The sequence below is a fragment of the Carcharhinus amblyrhynchos genome, chromosome 9, assembly GCF_965287045.1.
Source record: "Carcharhinus amblyrhynchos chromosome 9, sCarAmb.v2.hapA, whole genome shotgun sequence".
Taxonomy (NCBI): Eukaryota; Metazoa; Chordata; class Chondrichthyes; order Carcharhiniformes; family Carcharhinidae; genus Carcharhinus; species Carcharhinus amblyrhynchos.
Window position 1 is genome coordinate 52,937,566 of NC_137332.1, and position 22,354 is coordinate 52,959,919.

Below are 22,354 nucleotides of genomic sequence, written 5' to 3' on the forward strand. Positions count from 1 at the left end.
TCTAGCCCTTCGAGCCTGCCCCGCCATTCAATAAGATCATGGCTGATCTGTCATGGCTCAGTTCCACATTCCCGCCCTCTCCCCATAACCCTTAATCCCCTCGCTTATCAAAAACCCATCAACTCGCGTCTTAAAAAGTAGTGTGTGTCATTTTGGGCTCCACAATACAAGAGAGTTTGAGGAAGTGAAAAGTGCACTCTGATATGAAAAAATACAAAGAAATACGTAAAAAAAAAAATTTTCTTGCAACAGAGTATAATACGGGGTAATTTAACAGACATATTTTGAATTATGAAAGGATGAGGAAAATTAATTTGCAAATGAAAAGTCTAGCATGAAAGAATTGGGATACAAAATTAAATGTGGGAGATTTGGAACAGAAAACAAGAGAAATTTCTTTCTACACAGGTTGTGGAGCTTGCAATAGACTGCCAGAATTAGAGATTAAGTAGTTGACAGGTTAACCTTTGAAGGATAACCAGTACATGATTAAAGAAAAGGAATAAGGAGATATGACAAGGCAACAAGGGAATATGGTAATGTGACTATGGCTTGTGTGAAGGATAAATGCAAGTTAGTTAAGCAGAATGGGCCTGTTTGCATGTTATTATTAATTCCAGTCTATTTTATTTTCCAGAGCTCTGGGTTTTCTACAATTGTTCAAGACCAAAAGATTGCAAATATGTTTGAATTGTCAGTCCCATTCCGCCAGCAGCACTACCTAGCTGGACTCGTACTCACTGAGTTAGCACTTATTCTAGACCCAGAGGCAGAGGGGTGAGTTGGATAAGATGCATGTTCGTAGTGTCTTTATTGATTTTGATTTAATTTATTATTGTCACATGTATTGGTATGCAATGAAAAGTATTGTTTCTTGCGCGCTATACAGACAAAGCATATTGTACATAAAAAATAGAAAGGAGAGGATGCAGAATGTCATATTACATTCATAGCTAGGGCGTAGAGAAAGATCAACTTAATGCGAGGTAGTTCCGATCAAAGGTCTGATGGCAGCAGGGAAGAAGCTGTTCTTGTGTCGATTGGTACGGATCCTCAGACTTTTTCCCAATGGAGAAAGGTGGAAGAGAGTATGTCCGGGGTGCATAGGGTCCTTGATTATGTTGGTTGCTTTTCTGAGGCAGCAGGAAGTGTAGACAGAGTCAGTGGATGGGAGGCTGGTTTGTGTGATGGACTGGGCTTTGTTCACGACCCCTTGTACTTTCTTGTGGTCTTGGACTGAACAGGAGCCATACCAAGCTGTGATACAGTCAGAAAGATTGTTCATTATTGCTCATGTCAAAAATGAATTTTCCTTCTCTGAGGCAGGGCAGTGGATGGAATTAATGTTTCTTTTACTTTAATTTCAATAAAAATATACAGTTATGTCTCATGGTTTTAGAGTAATAAATTGATTGAAGATTGGCTAACAGACAAAAAGCAGACTATATGAAAGAATAGGCCATTTTCCCGGTTGATCATCTATAGCCAATTGAGTGCTGGAAGTGCCACTGCTTGGGCCTCAGATGTTTACAATCTATGTCATTGACTTGGATAAGAAAATTGAGTTTAAATTTGCGGATAATACAAAATTTACAATGGGAAATTGGGCTGTGAAGAGGACAAATAGAGCCTGTGAACAGATTTAGACAGATTAAGAGAGTGGGCAAGGAAGTGGCAGATGGAATATAAAGTGAAGAAATATGAAATTATTTACTTTGGGAGGAAAAGTAGAAAAGCAGAATATTTTTAAATAGTGACAAACTGGGAAATGTTGGTGTTCGGATCCTGGTGTCTATTTGCATCAATCACAGGAAATTAACATGCAGATACACCAAGTAATTAGAAAATCAAATGTACGTGAACCTTTATTACAAATGTAACAATGAAAATACTTTACAGCAGTTAAATGGAGCCTTGGTGAAACCACAACTTAGGTAGTATGTACAGCATTGACCTTATCTAAGGAAGGAAATGCTTCCTTTAGCGGGACTGCAACAAAGGCTCACAAGACCAATTCCTGAGTTGAATGGATTGTCAAATGAGGAAAGATTGAGTAGACTTGGCCTATATTTCCTAGGAACGTTGTTGAGTATAAGAAATAGAGAGAGATGTACAATATTCTCATTGTTCTCCGGAGCATTGAACCTGGTGGCTGTGGCTGTGGTGAGTGCCTGATTTAAATTGAAAACCGCTTTTTTTCTGTACTTCCGGTTCTCGGGGCTTGTTAGAGTGTAGTTTACTTCCGTAACGGAAGTTAGGCGAGGGGATAGTCGTTAAGGGGGAGCGGGGGGGTATAAATCAGATACTCACCAGGGATCCACCTCATTGCTCTCCGGAGCATTGAACCTGGTGGCTGTGGCTGACACTATTCTCCCCTGAATCTGGCTAAGTTAGGGGTTCCATTCGTAGACACGCAGGGTAGAATAGGTGTAGGGTGATGCGGCGGCGCGGGCTCGTTGGGCCGAAGGGCCTGTTTCCCGTGCTGGGTTGTTCTTTGTTCTTTGTTTGTTTGTTCTAATATTGGGGTTTTCTTAAAACAAGGTACAATATAGGGGTAAGTTAATAGTGGCAGTTAACATTGTGAAAGGATGGGAAAAAGTAGTTTGCACGTGAAACGTCTAGGTGAAGAAGAATGAATGTAAAGTTAAATGTAAGAAATTTAGGACAGAAAATGGGGGAAATTAGAAAAATGGCAGGTGATTTCATGGATAGAAGATTGGCTGGCTGGCAGAAAGTGAGAGATTATGAATAAATGAGTCTTTGTCTGATTGGTAGGATGTGACAATTAGGGTCTTGCAGGGGCCTGTGCTGGGGTCTTAACTTCTTACAATTTATATCAATGACATGAAAGAGGAGAGTGAAGGCATCATAGCTCATTTGCAGATGACCCAAAGATAGGTAGGGAAGTATCTTGTGAAGAGGATATAAGAAGATTGCAGATGGATACAGACAGATTGAATGACTGAGTAAAAATCTGACAGATGCAGTATAATGTGGGAAAATGTGAAGTTGTTCATTTTGGCAAGAAGACTAAAAAATCAGAATATTACTTAAACGAAGAACAGCTGCAGAATCCCGAGTTGCAGAGGGATCTAGGTGTTCATGTGCATGATTCGCAGAAAATATGTATGCAGGTACAGCAAGCAGTTAAGAAAGTTCATGGAGTGCATCTTTTATTACGAGAAGATGTTATGCTTCAGTTATTTGGTATTGGTGAGACCATGCCTCTGATACTGTGTGTAGTTTTGGTCTCTTTACCTAAGGAAGGATGTAAATGAATTGGAAGTAGTTCAGAGGAGGTTTACTGGATTGAAACCTGGAATGAGCAAGTTGTCTGATGAGAAAAGGTTAGACTAACTAGGCTGATTTCCACTGAAGTTTTGAAGAGTGAGGGGGTGACTTGATTGAAGTATATAAGACTCTTAATGGTATCGAAAAGATGGATGTGGAAAGTATGATGTTTCTTGTGGGTGAGCTTTGAACTGGGGGCAGTACTTTAAAATTATGAGTTGCTCTTTTTGGACAGAGATGAGAATTTTTCTCTCTGAGGGTTGTGTGACTTTGGAACTGTCTGCTTCAAAAGGCAGTGGAAGTCGCATCACTGAATGCCTTTAAGGTGGAGGTAGTAAGATCCTTGCTAGACTAGGGAATCAAAGGTTAGCAGGGGTAGATGGGGATGTGAATTCAAAACACAAACAGATCAGCCATGATCTTATTGAATGGTGAAGCAGGCTCAAGGGGCCAAATGGCCTACTTCTGCTTCTATTTAATGTGTTTATATGATTTCATTGAAATTTTAAGAGGCATGGCAGGGTAGTTGCTGGGAGGATATTTCCTCCGGTTGGGAATCTAGAACTAGGGACACAGTCTCAAAATTCAGTCTGAAATGATAACTTCCTTCACTTAAAACATTGCATACCTTTAAAATTCTCACCTTACACAGTTGTAGGCACTCAATCGTTGAGTTTATTCAAGTTAGAGGTCAACTGATTTTTGGGTACATTAAGAAATATGGGAACAGTATGACATGGTGTTGCTGATAATTTCCATGTCTCATGGGTATCCTGGTGCTGGCAGGCTTCTTTACCAAAATAGAAATGGCCAATTGTCAGAATTTAAGCTGCTGAATATGAGCATTATGCTGGTGTTTTTGATGATCTTGTGGAATGATTTAACCTTTTACAGCTTGTTTGGACTGCACAAGAAGGTTGTCAACGTTGTTCATAACTTGCTGTCGAGTCATGACTCAGATCCTCGGTATGCTGACCTAGATGTGAAAGCTCGTGTGGCCATGTTGTATTTACCAATGATTGGCATCATTATGGAAGCCGTACCACAGCTATATGATTTCACAGGTAACTCAGCCTTTTGTTGGGTCTCCTCAAAACTCTAGACAAGTTGTAAAGGGTATTGAGATAGGTAAGGATATAGAAAGTAGTTAATTAGCATTCCATTGTTACCCTTGAGAAGCCATCAAAGTATGACCAGCAGCAAGTTTCACTTCTGCAGCGCATTTAAAATTGAAATACATTGGTGATTCTCATTACTATAGGAAAAAAATAGATGAGTTGCTAAAGGAAATAATAGGAGAGTTGATCAAAAGCTTTGGTCATACAGATTAATTTTAAGAAGGACCTTGAAGAAAAGGATTGAAGGGAAGAGATGGACAGGTTTAGGGAGGGAATTCAAGAACATGGATAATGAAGCACAATCACCACTGGTATAAAGAAGGATGAATAAGAGGAAAGAAGCAGAGGAATAGACATTGTGGGGGATGGAGGTGGTTGTAAAGTTGAAAGAAGTAAGAGAGGTAGAGCAAGACTGAAGTAAGAGGAACTCAATTATGAGAATTTAAAAATTGAAATGTTGGGGGACTGGAGCTGATGTAGAGTAGCAAAGATGAGGGTGATAATCATGTAAGATTTAGATTAGAATTAGGATTAGAAACAAGTGATAGAGATTTTGCTGACCCTAGGGTTGAGTAGGAATCCATATTTGGAAACAGTCTGTAGAACTGGGCACAAGTCTGAGAGCTGAAGTCAGGTCAAAGGACTTGGGAGCAGATTTGGAAATTAGAGCATTACTGTGCAAGGACAGACTGATGAAAGGTCATCTAGATTTGAAACATTGGCTCTACCCTCTCCCCACAGATGATGTCAGACTTGCTGAGATTTTCCATCATTTTCTGTTTTTGCTTCAGATTTCAGCATCTGCAGTACTTTGCTTTTATATTATTATAATAATGTAAAAGATTTAGAATGTGAAATTGTTAAAAAGGCAAAAATTGAGATCAAGCAGACAAGCAATACTGAACTGTTGACATGTTTACGTTTCTAATTAAAATTGCATTTCCATTAATTTAATTAGCTGAATCAATATTACAGCAAGTAATCACTTTATTACAGTAATTATTCATATTTATATCAAAACTTAGTGCCAATTTGCCTTTTAAATTTTCATCATTTGGGGTGGGCTACGAACTCTTCCAGGACCACCTATTTCAGTGATGAGTGGAGTTGAGCTGGAATAAATTGCCATTAGGTTTCCACTTCATGCCAATAGAGAATTCTCTTGTTGGATGATTATTTGCATTGATAAGATCAAAATAAGCTATATTACTTCACCATTATTCATGCTACATGTGCAGAGCTTTGATCTAAGTATGTTGCTTTTGGTATTGCTTGCTCCGTCACTTGCATACTGTTTTCATTGTTTGGTATGCGATGTTTGAACCAGGGTTGATCCCTTAGCTTGATGGTAATAGTCAATAGTCGGGGATATGATTGAGGTTGTATACAATTCCACTGCTGCTGCTGCCGATGGCCCACAGCGCCTCCTGTATGCCAAATTTTAGGTGTTACATCTGTTCTGAGTCTATCCCATTTAATATGTGGTGCCAGACAACACAAGGAATGGTATGCACAATGTGAAGATGGGACATTTTCTTCACAAGGACTGTGCAGTTGTCACTGCTGCCTATAAGCAACTGCAGCAGGTAAATTGGTGAGGACAAGTCCTGAGCAGTTTTCCCTCCTGTTGGCTCCCTTGCAACCTGCCACTGACTTAGTCTGACAGATATTTTTTGATTTGATTTGATTTATTATTGTCACATGTATTAACATACAGTGAAAGTATTGTTTCTTGTGCGCTATACATACAAAACATACCGTTCACAGAGAAGGAAACGAGAGAGTGCAGAATGTAGAGTTACAGTCATAGCTAGGATGTAGAAAAAGATCAACTTAATGCAAGGTAAGTCCATTCAAAAGTCTGACAGCAGCAGAGAAGAAGCTGTTCTTGAGTAGGTTGGTACATGACCTCAGCCTTTTGTATCTTTTTCCCTGCCGGAAGAAGGTGGAAGAGAGAATGTACGGGGTATGTGGGGTCCTTAATTATGCTGGCTGCTTTGCTGAGGCGGCAGGAAGTGTAGACAGAGTCAGTGGATGGGAGGCTGGTTTGGGCTACATTCACGACCTCTTGTAGTTTCTTGTGGTCTTGGGCAGAACAGGAGCAATACCAACCTGTGATAGAACCAGAAAGAATGCTTTTTATGGTGCGTCTGTCCTTCAGCACTCAGTAAAGGTGGTATCAAATCACTCTTGGTGATGGACATTGAAATCTCCCATTCTGCATTCTTGCTACCTCAGTGCTTCTTCCAAGTGGTGTTCAACAGGAGCAATACTTATTTATCAGCTGAAGGTGGTAATCAGTGGGAGGTTTCCTTGCCCATATTCGACCTGATGCCATGATGCTTAATCATAGAATCCCTACAGTGCAGAAGGAAGCCATTCAGCTCATCGAGCCTGCACTGACGACAATCCCACCCAGGCCCAATCCTCATAACCCCACGTATTTACCCTGCTAATCCCACTGACACTGTGTTGAAGACTCCCAGAGCAACTCTCTCCCAATAGTATACCCACTATGCTGCAGCCTCTACTGAGCTTGTCCAACTGATGGCCAGGGCATACCTAAGTTGGTGATGGTGGTGTCCAGGATGTTGGCTGTAAGATATGTTTCTGTGAGAATGACCATGCCAAGCTGTTACTTGACCAGTCTGTGGGATAATTCTCCCAGTTTTTGCACAAGCTGCCAAATGTTAGTTGAGAGGGCTTTGCAGGGTTGCGTATGCCTTTGTCATTTCTAGTGCCTCTGTCCAATTGGTAGTTTGTCCAATTTTATTCCATTTTGATTTTCTTCTGGTGGTTTAGTACAACCAAGTGGTTTCCTAGGCCATTTTAGAGGCAGTTAAGAGTCAACTATATTGCTATGGCTCTGAAATCACATACAAGCCAAAGTAGGTGAGGATGGAGGATTTCCTTCACTAAAGGATATTAGTGAGCTTACATAGAAATGTAGAAAATAAGTGCAGGAGTAGGCCATTCAGTCCTTTGAGCCTGCGCCACCAATCAATATGATCGTGGCTGATCATGCACTTTCAATATCCCACTCCCATTTTTTCTCCATACTCCTTGATCCCTTTGGCTGCAAAGACTCCCTGTTTAACATCTCTAGTGAACTGGCCCCAACAGCATTCTGTGATAGAGAATTCCACAGGCTCACAACTCTAGGTGAAGAAGTTCTTCTTCGTATGAGTCCTGAATGGCTTACCCCTTATTCTTAGATTGTGATCCATAGTTCTGGACTTCTCCAACATCAGGAACATTCTTCCTGCCTCTAGCCAGTTCAATCCCACCAAGATTTTATGTTTCTATGAGATCCCCTCTCATTGTTCTAAATTCCAGTAAGCATAAGCCCAGTTGATCAAATCTCTCTTCATATGTCAGCCCTGCCATTCAGGAATCAGTCTGGTAAACCTTCATTGGACTCCCTCAACAGCAAGAATGTCCTTCCTCAGGAGACCAAAACTGCACACAATACTCAAGGTGTGGCCTCACCAAGACCTTGTATAACTTCAGCAAAACATCCTTACTCCTATACGCAAATCCTCTTGCTATGAAGGCCAGCCTGCCATTAGCTTTCCTCACCGCCTGCTATACTTGCATGTCAAGAGAGTTTGTATGACATTGGATGATAATTTCATTGGCACAATTACTGAAACTAGCTTTCAATTCCCGGTTTTTATTAAAAAATGAAATTCATGAATTAAATTGAAATTCCTGTTGCTGCCATGATGGGATTTGAACCTGAACCCCCAGGGCATTAGTTAAGGTCTCTGCATTACCATTCCAGTGACATTGCCAGTAAACCACAATCTCCACCCAGTTGGTGAAGCTGAGTAATTTGAAGTGGGGGTGGGGAGGGAATCGATGGGAAGTAATTTTTGGGTTCTGAAATGTAAGCTTTCACTACTACTAAACCAAAAACACAAACAAAGATTTTGAGGAACAGGTAAACCTATTTGGGACATGAAGTGTCTGCCGTTTTGATGCATTTCGTAAAATTAGTTTTCAGAATAAGTTTTATAAAGTTATTTTTTAAGTTTGAGCATGCATGAAAGCTGCTCCAGCCTCTCTCTCTCTCTGTCACACACACTCTCACCCTCTTGGCAAAAATAAGTGTGCTAAGAACATCAGGGAACATCATTATCCCAAAGGATGCCTATTAAAATAGAAGTGGAAATCAATTGAAAGAGAAGCAACAGGTTATGGAATAAACTGTGCAGTCAGAGATCAGAAGATAGATGTGGATGAGAGAACTCATTTTCTATCTGAGCTAATCTGTCCCATCACAGTGTCCACTGCTGCCAGCTAACCTATCTAAAAGTTTTAGCATAAATTAACTAGATTGTGCTGATATAATGAATATAATCATGTCTTAATGAAAAAATGGTTCTATCATTTGTTGGTTCAGAAGCGATTTGATGTTCTTGGTGAGTTGGAGGATGCATTCCTTAAACTAAAGGAATTACTTAGCATGTAACAGAAAAAGGGTTGCATATTTTGTATTTCCTGTGGTGATGTCTGTAAGTAAAACGAAAGTACAACTCTTTCTCTTTCTATGGTTTCTACATTGAATTCTTTTTGTCTCTCTATCTGTTTGTTTTCCACTTTATTTTAATGAAAATGAAATAAAGGGGCATGTATTTACACCTCCTGCAATTGCATGGGCAGAGGATGAGATGTTGGGGATGATAGAGAAGTAGGGAACAGTGTCGAGGAAGGAACGGTCCCTTTGAAATGCTGATGGGCAGGTGAGGGGAAGATGTGTTTGGTGGTTGCATTGTACTGGAGATGGCGGAAGATAATTCTTTGAATGTGAAGGCTGGTTCAGTGGAAAGTGAGCAAAAGGGGGAACAATATTTTGGTTCTGGGAGGGAGGGGACGGGGTTAGGTCAGGAGTGTGGAAAAATGGCTCAAGCCAGGTTGGGGACCCTGTAAACCACAGTGAGGGGGAATCCTTGGCTGAGGAAAAAGGAACGGAACCTGGGTGATCAGCATTTATTCAACATAGGCTCGAAGGAGCTGGAGCTGAATCTCAGACAACATGGGCTCAGAGACAGCATAAAGGGAGATGGAAGAGAAAAATAGAGGAAGCTTTGAGTTTCGAATCACGGTATGGGGGATTTTTGGAGGAGGTTTGACCTGTTGAGTGAGGGAAAGAGAGAGAAGCGGCCAAGGCAGTTGATTGGATTGTCTCATTGTTAGTGACAAAAAAGTCCATCGGCTCTTTGCACTTGTTAAAGATGAGGATGGAGAAGATAGTTGAGTGGGTCTAAAGTACAGAAAATAAGCCTAGGGTTATCTTTGCATTCTCTGAATATTGAGCATTCCTGACACTCAAAAACAGGACCTTGATAGTGTTTAGTGTTTCCAAGCAAATCTGGCAATGAATGGCAAAAACCCTGTCCATTCATATCACCATAATGTTCATTAGGATCCCTGATGTTTGATTTGAAAAACTGTGATCCCTCTCCTTAAGCCCATAAGCCAGCCTGAAATGTTCAATTGTGTGTCAGCCAGCACACAGTACACCTTGAATTGAATTAGGCGAAAGGAGGCTCGCTTTCTTTCTCTCACTCTTTGTCTCTCCCTGTCACTCTTTGTCTCTCTCTCTCCCTCTGTCTCTCTCTCTCTCCCTCTGTCTCTCTCTCTCCCCCTCTGTCTCTCTCTCTCCCCCTCTGTCTCTCTCTCTCCCCCTCTGTCTCTCTCTCTCCCCCTCTGTCTCTCTCTCTCCCCCTCTGTCTTTCTCTCTCCCCCTCTGTCTTTCTCTCTCCCCCTCTGTCTTTCTCTCTCCCCCTCTGTCTCTCTCTCCCCCTCTGTCTCTCTCTCCCCCTCTGTCTCTCTCTCTCCCTCTTTGTCTCTCTCTCTCTTTGTCTCTCTCTGCCACTCTTTGTCTCTCTCTCCCTCCCTCTGTGTCTCTCTCTCCCTCCCTCTGTGTCTCTCCCTCCCTCTGTGTCTCTCCCTCCCTCTGTGTCTCTCCCTCCCTCTGTGTCTCTCTCTCCCTCTTTGTCTCTCTCTCTCTCTTTGTCTCTCTCTCTCTGTCCTTGTCTCTCTCTGTCTTTGTCTCTCTCTGTCTTTGTCTCTCTCTCTCTTTGTCTCTCTCTCTCTCTTTGTGTGTCTCTCTCTCTCTTTGTGTGTGTCTCTCTCTCTCTTTGTGTGTGTCTCTCTCTCTCTTTGTGTGTGTCTCTCTCTCTCTTTGTGTGTGTGTCTCTCTCTCTTTGTGTGTGTCTCTCTCTCTCTCTCTGTGTCTCTCTCTCTCTTTGTTTGTGTCTCTGTCTCTCTTTGTGTGTGTCTCTCTCTCTTTGTGTCTCTCTCTCTCTGTGTGTGTCTCTCTCTCTTTGTCTCTCTCTCTCTCTCTTTATCTCTCTCTCATATGTACATATTAGTCTTAAAAAACTTTCTGGGCATAAAACTATTACAGGTATTTTTGCTTCAAAACATGTAATAGTGACCTTTGAATTAGTATTGCCAACAAATGAGTTATTCCAGAATGTTTGTTTGGAGGTGACTATTCAAGATTAGATGTCACATTTTTTTTCCTTTCTTCTGCCCCCTCCTTTCCTGCAAGAATCCCTCAATCAGCGAGGACGTCCCAGTATTGTAACTGCAGATGAATACGAGAGTGAAAGCAGCAGCATGATCAATCAAACCGTTGCCATGGCAATCGCAGGAGCCTCAGTTCCACAGCTTTCCCGACCAAGTAGTTTCCTGCTGACATCTGGGGTAACGCAAACCTCTTTTTATTACGAGGAAGCCTAGTTGGCAGCCTCAGGCTCAAAATGCAAGACATTATCCAGTTAAAAGTCTAGGAGAGAAACTTGCGAAAAACCAAGAGTTATTGGTTAGCTGAGTTTTAATAGTTATCAGAGTGCAAGGATTTAAAATGATAGAGTTCCATAATTTTACCCTAGGAGATATAGTGAGCCATTATTTTAATGTAGTGAGGAAGGAAGAATTTGCAGGACAATATTTTTGCAACAGCAGAAAGAAAGAAATAACTTGCATTTAGGATCTTTTAATGGCCATCTTAACTTGCACAACTTCAAAGACCCCACTCCATCCTCCATGTCTCTTTGTTTCTGTGCCCTCTTTGTGCCATTTAGTTTATTTTGCCTCTCCCCAATCTTCCTACTAAAATTAATAACTTCACAGGCTTCTGAGTTGGCCTTCTTCTGTGTCAACTGCCTGCTGAGTTACACACAGGTGCGAGGGGGTTAACGTAAACGCTGACATAAATTGATTAGGCCGAATGCTCTGTTTCTGTGCTGTAAATTCTTCGTAACTCTATGTACCATCTTTCCTGGCCTTAGGATATCCCACTTTTTGCCACTGTTTTAATGTAATGCTGACTTACAGGATACGACAGACAACAGTAAATGATCAGGTAATCTGTTTGTGATGTTGGTGGAAGTATGGATTTTGGCCAGCATGCCTGGAGCACTCACCTATTTTTTGTCAACTAGAATCTTCGTAACAACTTAAGAGGGCAGACAGAACCTTATTTTAGCTTCCAGTTTGAAATACTGCCCCTCCACTAGTGCAACTTGGTACTGCATCGACAGATCAGCTTAGAATAATTCACTTTCTGGATTGGGGTTGACCTTTGACTCAGAGGTAGATGTAAGTGCTGCTACCACTGAACAAAGCTGAGACCTCCCAGGGGGATAACTAACTGAAGCAGTTACAGAGTTAAGGTGCTAAAGTTAATAGAAGAATCTTCTTTGAAGCAAGTGAGTGTTACTACATAAGAACATAAGAAATAGGAGCAGGAGTAGGCCATCTTGCCCTTTGAGCCTGCCCCAGAAAGTAAGTAAGAGAATTGTACTGGTTCCTCTAGTCAGTGTGACAAGTCTTTCTTTTAATTTGTTTTAGACTGGACGCCAGTATACAAACTTCTCGGCTGAATCAAGCCGGAGCTTGTTGATTTGCCTCCTCTGGGTTTTAAAAAATGCAGACAATACGGTTCTGCAAAAATGGTTTGCAGATCTCGCCATTCTTCAACTGAACCGCTTGTTGGACTTGATGTATCTGTGTGTCTCCTGCTTCGAATACAAGGTACAGTTATATCAAAATCACTAACTTTTCTGTCTCTTTTGGAGTCTGTTTAAAAATATTGATAGATGTATGTATGCTCATGCTTATCAAACTTTTAGTTAGCTATGAATGATGGAGGCAGTAGAGATGATACAATTTGACTTCAGTAAGATAGAGGGTTTAAAAAAAATCAGTCTACGTTCTTGCTTTTATATCCTATCGTGTGTTGCCTGCTGCAAAGTTCATGGGCATGATTCTCCCAGCCTGCTGTGCTGCTTGAGTAGTGCAGGGGCTGGGAAATGTCAGCCTGTAGCGGGAGTCACAATCAGCTGGACTTTCCCAAGCCATTTTTTAACAACAACCAGCTTTGCACCGGAAATTAGTGTAAGGCTGATTACTATATGGAAACTTCCATCTCATTAGCCAGAGATTGTATCATTCGGGCTAGCTGATGGTTCCCAGAAGCAGGGCTTAAAGCAGGGCCCCATAAAAGGGTACCATGTGTCATCAACTCGCTGGTGGGTGCAGAGGCCATTGATATGGCATTTACTATCAAATAAACCTGTTGGACTTTAACCTGGTGTTGTGAGACTTCTTACTGTGTTGCCAGGGTGGTGCCAAGGCAGTGGGGCTGATTGGTGGTGCTTATGGGGGACCCACTGCCACTCTGCATTTGAGATCAGTGGATGAGAGGAGGGGATGTTTGGGGCTGGCCATGGGAGGGGTCAGGAGACCTGCGATAGGGGAGCTAGTGCACATGTGCTGATCTCCCTACTGACAGATCGGCGCATGTGCAGTGGCCCGCTCTGCAAGCTGATGCCAGCTTCTCGGGCAGGGTTAGGACCCCCAGAGGCACAAATCCCCCCGCAGACTCTGTGAAGCACAGAGTGCTGCAAATTCATCTCACTAAGTACACCCAAAAAACAGGCTGGAAAATCTCCTGTTTTCCCACCTGTTGGACACTTAATTTTTTTTCTGGGAAAATCGGCCCCCCCCCCATCCCTCCCATTTACTTATGGTTATCAGATGAGGTTAGAATTGAAATTCTTGTCAGACCTTCTGTAGTCGTATGCCCTACTGACACCCCCCTGCCCTACAGTACTGGAGAAATACAGAATCAGCATCAGGATGACATAAAAAAAACATAAAATTTGCACACTAGAGTTTTTAAAAAGATGAGGTAATTATGAAACATGTATTAACCTCGTGTTAAATCGTTGCAGGGCAAGAAAGCTTTTGAACGAATGAATAGCCTGACGTTCAAAAAATCAAAGGACATGAAAGCAAAACTTGAAGAAGCAATTCTTGGAAGCATTGGAGCTCGGCAGGAGATGGTTCGTCGTAGCAGAGGGCAGCTAGGTACATTCATCCTGTTCGCTCTCATCGTTCTCCCTTTAACTTCCTTGTTTTGTCAGAACTCATTCTCCCAGCTATGCCTCTACTCATATCATCTTTCTCCAGCCACAACTTATTTCACATGCATTCCACTTGAACTTCCCTGAAATGTTCATCATATTTAATGCTTCTCCAACTGTAGCTCTCCTCATTAAATGAAATCTGCCTTCTCTAACATGTGCTGCTGCATGAATGTTGTCAACTTCTCTAACACTCGTGCTTCAATCTATATTGTAACTGTTCTCATCCTCAGTTCCACATCGTTCTGCAGCTGCATTAATGGAGACTGAAGTTGCATGCCAGCCAATCCCAGAAATGTTATTCATCTTACTGTCTTCTAACCTTATCTGTCCTTCTAACCCATTTCTGGATTTTCAGCATCATCTTTTATTTTCATGCCTTTGAACAATCTGCTTTCAGAAAGCCTTACAGCTTCATCCTGAAATGATTTTCTTCCATATTTGTTTAACTCTCTCTTCCTTACACATGTAAATTATTTCTAAATTGTAGTCATTTGGTAGTACAACCGTAAACTGTTGCTGAAAAAAGAAACAGTCAGTCGAAGCCTTTTGTCCTGCATTCATCAGGACAATTCACAAGAATGGCAAATTTCAAAAGGAGCAGCAATTTATACAGCATGAGAAAAGGGATGCTGATTGGTAGGCAAATTGTCTTTAATTGGTCAAGACATTGCCATGGCAAATGCACCAGGAAACTATTGTTCCCCAGGTATTTGTTTCATTCAAAAAAGGTACAATTCGCGGACACATTCAATTTGTTGTAGAGGACTGGACCCTTTGCTTGAATATATGTAGCTTCTAGCCAACATATTATGAGCCTGACTAATAATTTTAATTGCTTGTTGGTGCTGTCCTTAGCACACTCAGGATTGTTCACCAAGTGCCACTGAAGGTAATCACTGTGTTCCAAGCATAAAGCTGCCCCCAATATGAGGATCACCTTTGTAGATATGTAATATCAATAATGTTTGTCTGCCTCTCAATAATGTGTCTGCATCACGGTGCCCAGACTCAAGCACTAAGTTTTATAAGAACTCAGGACCCACTTAACCTGGCTACACATGGTTAAGTCAACTAACCTTTTAGTCTACTAACCTCATGAGTGACACAGGGTTTCTTAAGCAGCAGATCAATTTCAAAATGCAATTTTGGGTGGGATTTTCCACCCCCACCTCACTGCGACAAGTTGAACAATCCCCAGTGTGCTAAGAATTATGTTAACAATTGTCAATTCAGCTTGCAATGTGGCTCACTGTGCTTGCTAGAAGCTACATATTTTCATAAATCTGTGGCAGGTCAAAGGTAATCTGCCCAGATATTGACCCTTTTTTGAATTAAAAGTCTGGAGGATGATATATCCTTGATGCATTCGCCATGCCAATATCTTGGTCAGAGCTGACTTGCCAACAACTTAGCCCCCTTTCCTCGTGTGTATAAATTGTTGTTCCCTGTGAAATTTGGAATTCTTGCATCTGTCCTGATGAGTGCCAGGCAAAAACTTTGACAGGCGTGTGCCTTTTTCAGCAATTTCTAACTTAGTAAGAAAATCTAACTTAACTGCTCCTTATGTGGAAGTGGCATTTCTATTATTCATCACATAGCCTTTAGGGAAGTGTGTTGAACAGTAGACATAGTCCTTTTAAGGATCGATTACTGTGAGCTCATTTTAATGTTTCTTCTTTGTCCTTGATGTGCAGAACGAAGTCCATCTGGAAGTGCATTTGGAAGCCAAGAAAATCTGAGGTGGAGGAAAGATATGACCCACTGGCGCCAAAACAGTGAAAAGCTTGACAAGTGCGTTAAGTATTAGATATAGTACACATAAAGGCAAAGGGACCAAAGTACATGTTAATGAATGTTAACTCTCTAAGAGTTTCTAAAAGTGGAATATCAGTATGAAATCATTGTACAACACCAGCAAATCCATTTGTTGCATCTAAATTGCCTGCATCTTAATATGTGTCCTGATGTTGGGCAGGTGTAAAGCCTTCTACATGGAACCTGGAGCCAGCACAGTGCTCCAAAAAACAGATTGCATTAGGCAGGATTTTTCGGTCTCGCCAATGGCGACCGCCCTCCCACCTCCCCCCCAGACAACCGGTTATTCAGTGGTGGAAGGCAATAAGCAATGGGAAGTTCCATTGACAGCGGCGGAACTGGAAGATCACACCGCTATCCAATGGCGGGCCGACTTCATCACCACAAAACACGTCACAGTGGGGCTGGGGCAGAAATTCCCATCCATATTGCACTTCAAAATTGATCTGTTGCTTCAGAAACCCTGTGCCATTCATGACGTCCGTAGCCTAAAAGGTCAAGACAAAATATTGCAGATGCTGGAATCTGAAACAAAAACAGAAAATGCTGGAGAAACTCAGCAGGTCTGACAGTATCTAACTAAATGGTCAATTGACTTAACTATGTGTAGCCAACTTAAGTGACCTGGAGTTCTTGTGAACCTTGAAGCTTGAGTTTGGGCACAGTGATGCAGACATATTATTGAGAGGCAGACACACATTATTGACATTGCTCATTTACAGTGGTACTCATCATATTGCAGGTAACCTTATGCTAGAAACACTGTGACTATCTTCAGTGGCCTAGGCTAGGGAAGGGTTTTTTTTTAATTGTCAGGGTTCTTGCTCCTTGTCATTCTCTGGTCAACTGTGTTGGAAAAAGGACATTTAGAAATGTCAGATCATGAACAGATTAGACTCAGACAAGGTAGACTGAATCTTTGTGGTCCCGCTGAGACAGCTTTAACTGTAGGACCAGGAGGGAGATTGAACACAAGGTTATTAAACTAGCTCTGGCAATTCCATTAAATTTGACATGAAACTGGCAATTGCCATCATCCTGGTTGTGTGAGGTAGCTAATCTGCATATATAAACACCCTCTTTGGAGCTGATTGGATTTGCAGTTGGGACCTTCCTGATGGCATATGAAGCTGACACAAACAGATTAGTTATTTGATAATGGAATCAAAAGAACCTATCATCCATAGAATCATATATTGGATGCAAAGCAACTCTTTGTTTTCATAAATAGTAGTTATCACATTTCAGTGATGAAGTGTTTGGGATATTTTAGGGGAGGTTTTTCGTTTTAATTGTGTTGAAAAAAACTATGAATCTGTAAGTGCCTGCACCCCTCCCATACCTTATCCATGTGGCCTTTTTATTTATGTGTCAGTAGGCTGTTTCGCCACTGAAGCAATAATTGCTGAGCTTGATCCTTTCTTCATCTGACACTCATATATATTTTCTATCCACCAAATTTTATTGAATAGCGATGTGCTAGACCCTTTAGCTAAATTTGTTAATTTCATCTGTGTTACATGATTTTTTTTGTCTGTCTGAGGAGATGGTGTGGAGATTGGTGGGGGTGAATTATGATGTGTGCTGGGAGAGAAAAGCCCAAGTGGACTGAATGCACATCTGTCCTTTTTTCTCATCTATTTCTGCTCGTGCTAAGGTCAACTGTAGTGCTCCTATCCACAGACATTCACATATTTGTTAGCTCAGTACAGAGTGAGGACAGAACCCAGTATTGTTCCTAGTCTGTATGGTTCAGTACCATACAGGGAGGTGGCTTTAATTAGCTGATCCATTTCAGATTACCAAGAGTGATCCTACTTTAGAATTATTGGGTATTAAGACTTGCTCTTGTTCTGTCTCACTATCTTTATCCTAACTCACAGCTGTAATTATTTCTTCACATGTGCTGTTTTGTTAAAGAAGCCAGAAATCTGTCAGGTACGGTAACACTGGCTGCTGCTTTCATCTCTGCTTCTGCCTAATATGGGTGAAAAATACTAAAACTTTTGTCATTTCATCCCTAGGTTGCACCTAGGATGAGATTGCATTCTATGTGGTGTGTTAATCTGCTAGGTGTATGTGTGTGTGTGCTTATGATAATTATTGTGTAGTGAGATCAGCAAAATGACCATTTTAAGTCTAAAATGCAAAAATTTTAAAAGATTACATGAATGTTAGAACATTTTCGGAAGTAGCTTTGATCTTTTAAAAATCTTAGTTTTAATTACAGATGCTAGAGTTGGTTTTCAGTTTTATCAAGAGAAGTCACTTGTGTGCATATTTTGACCTGAAGATGTTGTTTTTGCTCCTTTATCAAATCCCAACATATTTAAGCTCTATAATAAAACCATAAGAATTAAGAACAGGAATAGGCTGTTCGTCTCCTTGAGCCTGCTCCACCATTCAATAGGTTCATGGCTGATCCAATATCCTTCATGTCCACCTGTCCTTTTCCTATAACCCTTCATTCCCTTACTGATCATTAATCTGTCTACCTCTGCCTTAACTATACACAGGTACTCTGCCTTCATAGCTCTCTGTGGCAAGGAGTCCAAAGACTTTCAGCCCTTTGAAAGAAGAAATTTCTCCTCATCTCAATCTTAAATTGGCTCCTCTTTATTCTGGGAATATGTCCTCTGGTCCTAGACTCTTCCATGAAAGAAAACATCCTCTCAGCATTTATCCTGTCAAACCCTTTAAGAATCCTTCATGTTTCAATATGATCACCTCTCGTTCTTCTCAATTCCCACGAATAGAATCCCAAACTGTTTAGTCTTTCCTCATAAGGCAACCCTTCCATACCGGGGATCATCTAATGAACCTTCTCTGAACTGCCTCCAATAAAATAATCTTTTCTTAAATAAGAGAATGAAAACTGTTCCAGATATGGTCTCACCAGTACCTTGTACAGTTGCAACAAGACTTCCCTACTCTTATACTCCAACTCCATTGAAATAAGGACCAGTATTCCATTTGCCTTCCTAATTTACCTTTTGCATCTGTGTGCTAGATTTCTGTGTTTTGTGCACAAGTACTCCCAAGTCCCTTCATGTTGCAGCTTTCTGCAGTTTTTTCACCATTTCCCCATTCTTTTGTTCTCCCTTCCAAAATTAATAATTTAATATTTTTCCACATTATACTCCATTTGCCAACTTTTTACTCATTTACTTAACTATCAATATCTCTTTGTGAACTGTTTGTATCCCTCTCCCAACTTGTGTTGTCTGCCTTCCTCCAAGTCATTAGTATATATTGTAAACAGTTGTAATCCCAGCAGTGATGCTCGTGGAACCCCACCTGGTCCCCAACCTGGAAAAAAAAACACATCCCTACTTGCTGTTTCCTGCCCATTAGTCAATTCTCTCTCCATTCGAATACACATCTCCAACACCATGGGCTATTTACTTATGACTTAATGTTTTGCAAGGTACTTTTCCAAACACCTTGCGGAAGTCCAAACACAACACATCAGCTGGTTCCCCTCTATCCACTCTGGCTGAAACTTCCTCAAAAAACTCAAATAAATTAGACATGATTTCCCTTTCATAAAGCCATTCTGAGTCTACTTTATTGAATTATGATTTTCCAAATATGCTGCCATTACTTCCTGTGCTAATGGCTCTTGCCAATAGTTGGGTACTTTACATGATATGGCACTGAACCATTTCAATTGGAGGAACATTTCATATAAGCACTGTGAATAACAAAATCATAAATTTCAAAATCAAGAAGAAGAAAGAGCCACATGACATGCATAGGCAGCTGGGATCAGGTGAATCACTTGAAGAGTATAGGAGGTGTAGGAGTAGAGTTAAGATAGAAATCAGGAGGGCAAAAAGGGACACGAGATTTGTTTTGGCAGATAAGGCAAAGGAGAATCCAAAGAGCTTCTACAAATGTATAAAGGGCAAAAGAGTAACAAGGGACAGAATAGGGCCTTTTAAGGATCAACAAGGTCACCTATGTGCAGATCCATAAAGAATTGGTGAGATCCTAAATGAATATTTCTCATCAGTATTTACTGTTGAAAAAAGCACATATGTTAGGGAACTTAGGGAAACAAATAGCGATGTCTTAAGTAGTGCACATATTACAGAGAAAGAGGTCTGGAAGTCTTAAAGCGTATCAAGGTAGATAAACCCCCGGGATCTGATGAAGTGTATCCCCAGATGTTGTGGGAGGCTGGGGAGAAAATTGTGGGCCCCCTAGCCGAAATATTTGAATCATCAATAGTCACAGGTGAAGTGCCTGAAGATTGGAAAGTGGCAAATGTTGAGCCTTTGTTTAAAAAGGGCTACAGGGAAAAGAGCAAAAGAGTAACAAGGGAGAGAGTAGGGCCTCTTAAGGATCAACAAGGTCATCTATGTCATCTATGGGAACTACAGGCCAGTGAGCCTTATATCTGCGATGGAAGGTATTTTGAGAGAGAGGATCTATAGGCATTTAGTGATGCAAGAACTGATTAGGCAGAGTCAGCATGGCTTTGTGAATGGAAAATCATGTCTCACAAATTTGATTGAGTTTTTTGAAGGGGTAAGCAAGAGGATAGATGAGGGCACTGGAGTTGATGTTGTCTACATGGTCTTTAGCAAGGCCTTTGACAAGGTACCGCATGGTAGGTTGTTGCATAAGGTTAAATCTCATGGGATCCAGGGTGAGATATCTAAATGGATACAAAATTGGCTTCTTGACAGAAGCCAGAGAATGGTTATAGAAGGTTGTTTTTCAAACTGGAGGCCTGTGACCAGTGGTGTGCCTCAGAGATCAGTGCTGGGTCCACTGTTATTTGTCATTTATATACATGATTTGGATGAGAATATAGGAGGCATGGTTAGTAAGTTTGCAGATGACATCTAAATTAGTGGCATAGTAGACAGTGAAAAAAGTTATCGCCGATTGCAATGGAATCTTGATCAATAGGGCCAGTAGACTGACGAGTGGTAGATGGAGTTTAATTTAGACAAATGCCACGTGATGCATTTTGGTAGATTGAACCAGGACAGGACTTGCTCAGTTAATGGTAGGGCACTGGGGAGAGTTACAGAACAAAGGGATCTCGGGGTACATGTTCATAGCTCCTTGAAAGTGGGGTCACAGGTGGACAGAGTGGTGAAGAAGGCATTCAGCATACTGGGTTTCATCGGTTATAACATTGAATAAAGGAGTTGGAATGTCTTGTTGAAGTTATACAAGACATTGATAAGGCCACACTTGGAATACTGTGTACAGCTCTGGTCATCTTGTTATAGAAAGGATAAATGTTATAGAAAGACTGCAGAAAAGATTTACTAGAATGCTACCAGGAGAGCTTATTTGGAGAGGCTGGATAGACTGGGACTTTTTTCCAGGACTTTAAACCAGGAGTTATTTGGAGAGGCTGGATAGACTGGGACTTTTTTCTCTGGAAAGTAGAAAGCTGAGGGGTAATCTTATAGAGGTCTATAAAATAATGAGGGGCACAGATCAGCCAGATAGTTAATATCTTTTCCCAAAGGTAGGGGATTCGAAAACTAGAGGGCACAGGTTTAAGGTGAGAGGGGAGAAATACAGAAGTGTCCAGAGGGGCAATTTTTTCCACACAGTGGGTGGTGAGTGTCTGGAACAAGCTGCCAAAGATAGTAGATGCAAGTACAATTTTCTGTTTTATAAAAAAATTTAGACAGTTACATGGGTAAGATGAGTATAGAGGGATATGGGCCAAATGTGGGCAATTGGGATTAGTTTAGAGGTTTAATAAAAAAAGGGCAGCATGGACAAGTTGGGCCGAGAGCCTGTTTCCATGCTGTAAACATCCATGACTCTATGAATCGACTTTCTATAAATGGACTCTCAGCACCCCATCTCTTTTCTCAAATTTGGTTGATCTCAGCCAAAGGAATGATAGGGAAGTTGCAGTTAACCGTAGCACATCCAAAAATTGACAACTGACTGTTGTTCAGTGACAATGCAGTGAATTTTTTATGAGCAAAGATCTCAGCTGCGATGGGCTCCAAAGTCAAATAGTCTTCAAACACTCATTGAGATTCACAATTGACAAATGTCTTCTTGGATAAAATACTGAAGGGAAGTACCAACGCTTGTACGTTGTACTGCAGCATGAGCCAAAAGGCACAGATGAGGAAATTCAAAAGATGCAGGGTGTACATTACCAAATAATGATTTGTTCTGCACCTAGTCTTTATTTCCTACATTACAATAATGATTATACTTCAGATGTACTTTATGGGTTTGAAGTGCTTTGAGAAGACCAGTGATCATGCAAACCACTATATAAATGTAAGTCTTTCCTTTTCTGTTAGAACCAATAGATCCCTACAGTGCAGAGGAGGCCATTTGGCCCATTTAGTCTGCACTGATAACAATGCCACCAAGGCCCTATTCTTGTAACCCCAGGTATTTATCCTGCTAATCCTCTGACACTAAGGGGCAATTTAGAACAAACAAAGAACAACCCAGCATGGGAAACAGGCCCTTCGGCCCAACGAGCCCGCACCGCCGCATCCTCCTACACCTACCCCGCCCTGTGTGTATGTGAGTGGAACCCCTAATGTAGCCAGATTCAGGGGAGAATAATGTCAATTTGGTACACCAATCAGCCTAAGAGCACATCTTTGGGGTGTGGGAGGAAACCGGAGCGCCCGGAGGAATCCCACGCAACCAGACGGAGAATGCGCAAACTCCCAC

At 41.3% G+C, this 22,354-nt stretch overlaps 1 protein-coding gene across 16 annotated transcripts in view; it reads left to right on the top strand.

The window, feature by feature from the left end:
- dock7 (dedicator of cytokinesis 7) overlaps nt 1–22,354 on the top strand; it is a 170,538-nt gene that overhangs the window by 112,365 nt on the left and 35,819 nt on the right. For 15 of the 16 annotated variants that reach the window (XM_080195667.1, XM_080195668.1, XM_080195669.1 and 12 more), the window contains 6 exons: nt 638–777; nt 4,186–4,355; nt 10,972–11,126; nt 12,276–12,458; nt 13,661–13,796; nt 15,550–15,646. In XM_080195667.1, coding sequence (XP_080051793.1) covers nt 638–777; nt 4,186–4,355; nt 10,972–11,126; nt 12,276–12,458; nt 13,661–13,796; nt 15,550–15,646 — 881 coding nt within the window. Of the gene's footprint in view, nt 1–637; nt 778–4,185; nt 4,356–10,971; nt 11,127–12,275; nt 12,459–13,660; nt 13,797–15,549; nt 15,647–17,590; nt 17,609–22,354 lie in introns of all 16 variants that reach the window. The other variant, XM_080195666.1, reaches the window with a different exon arrangement.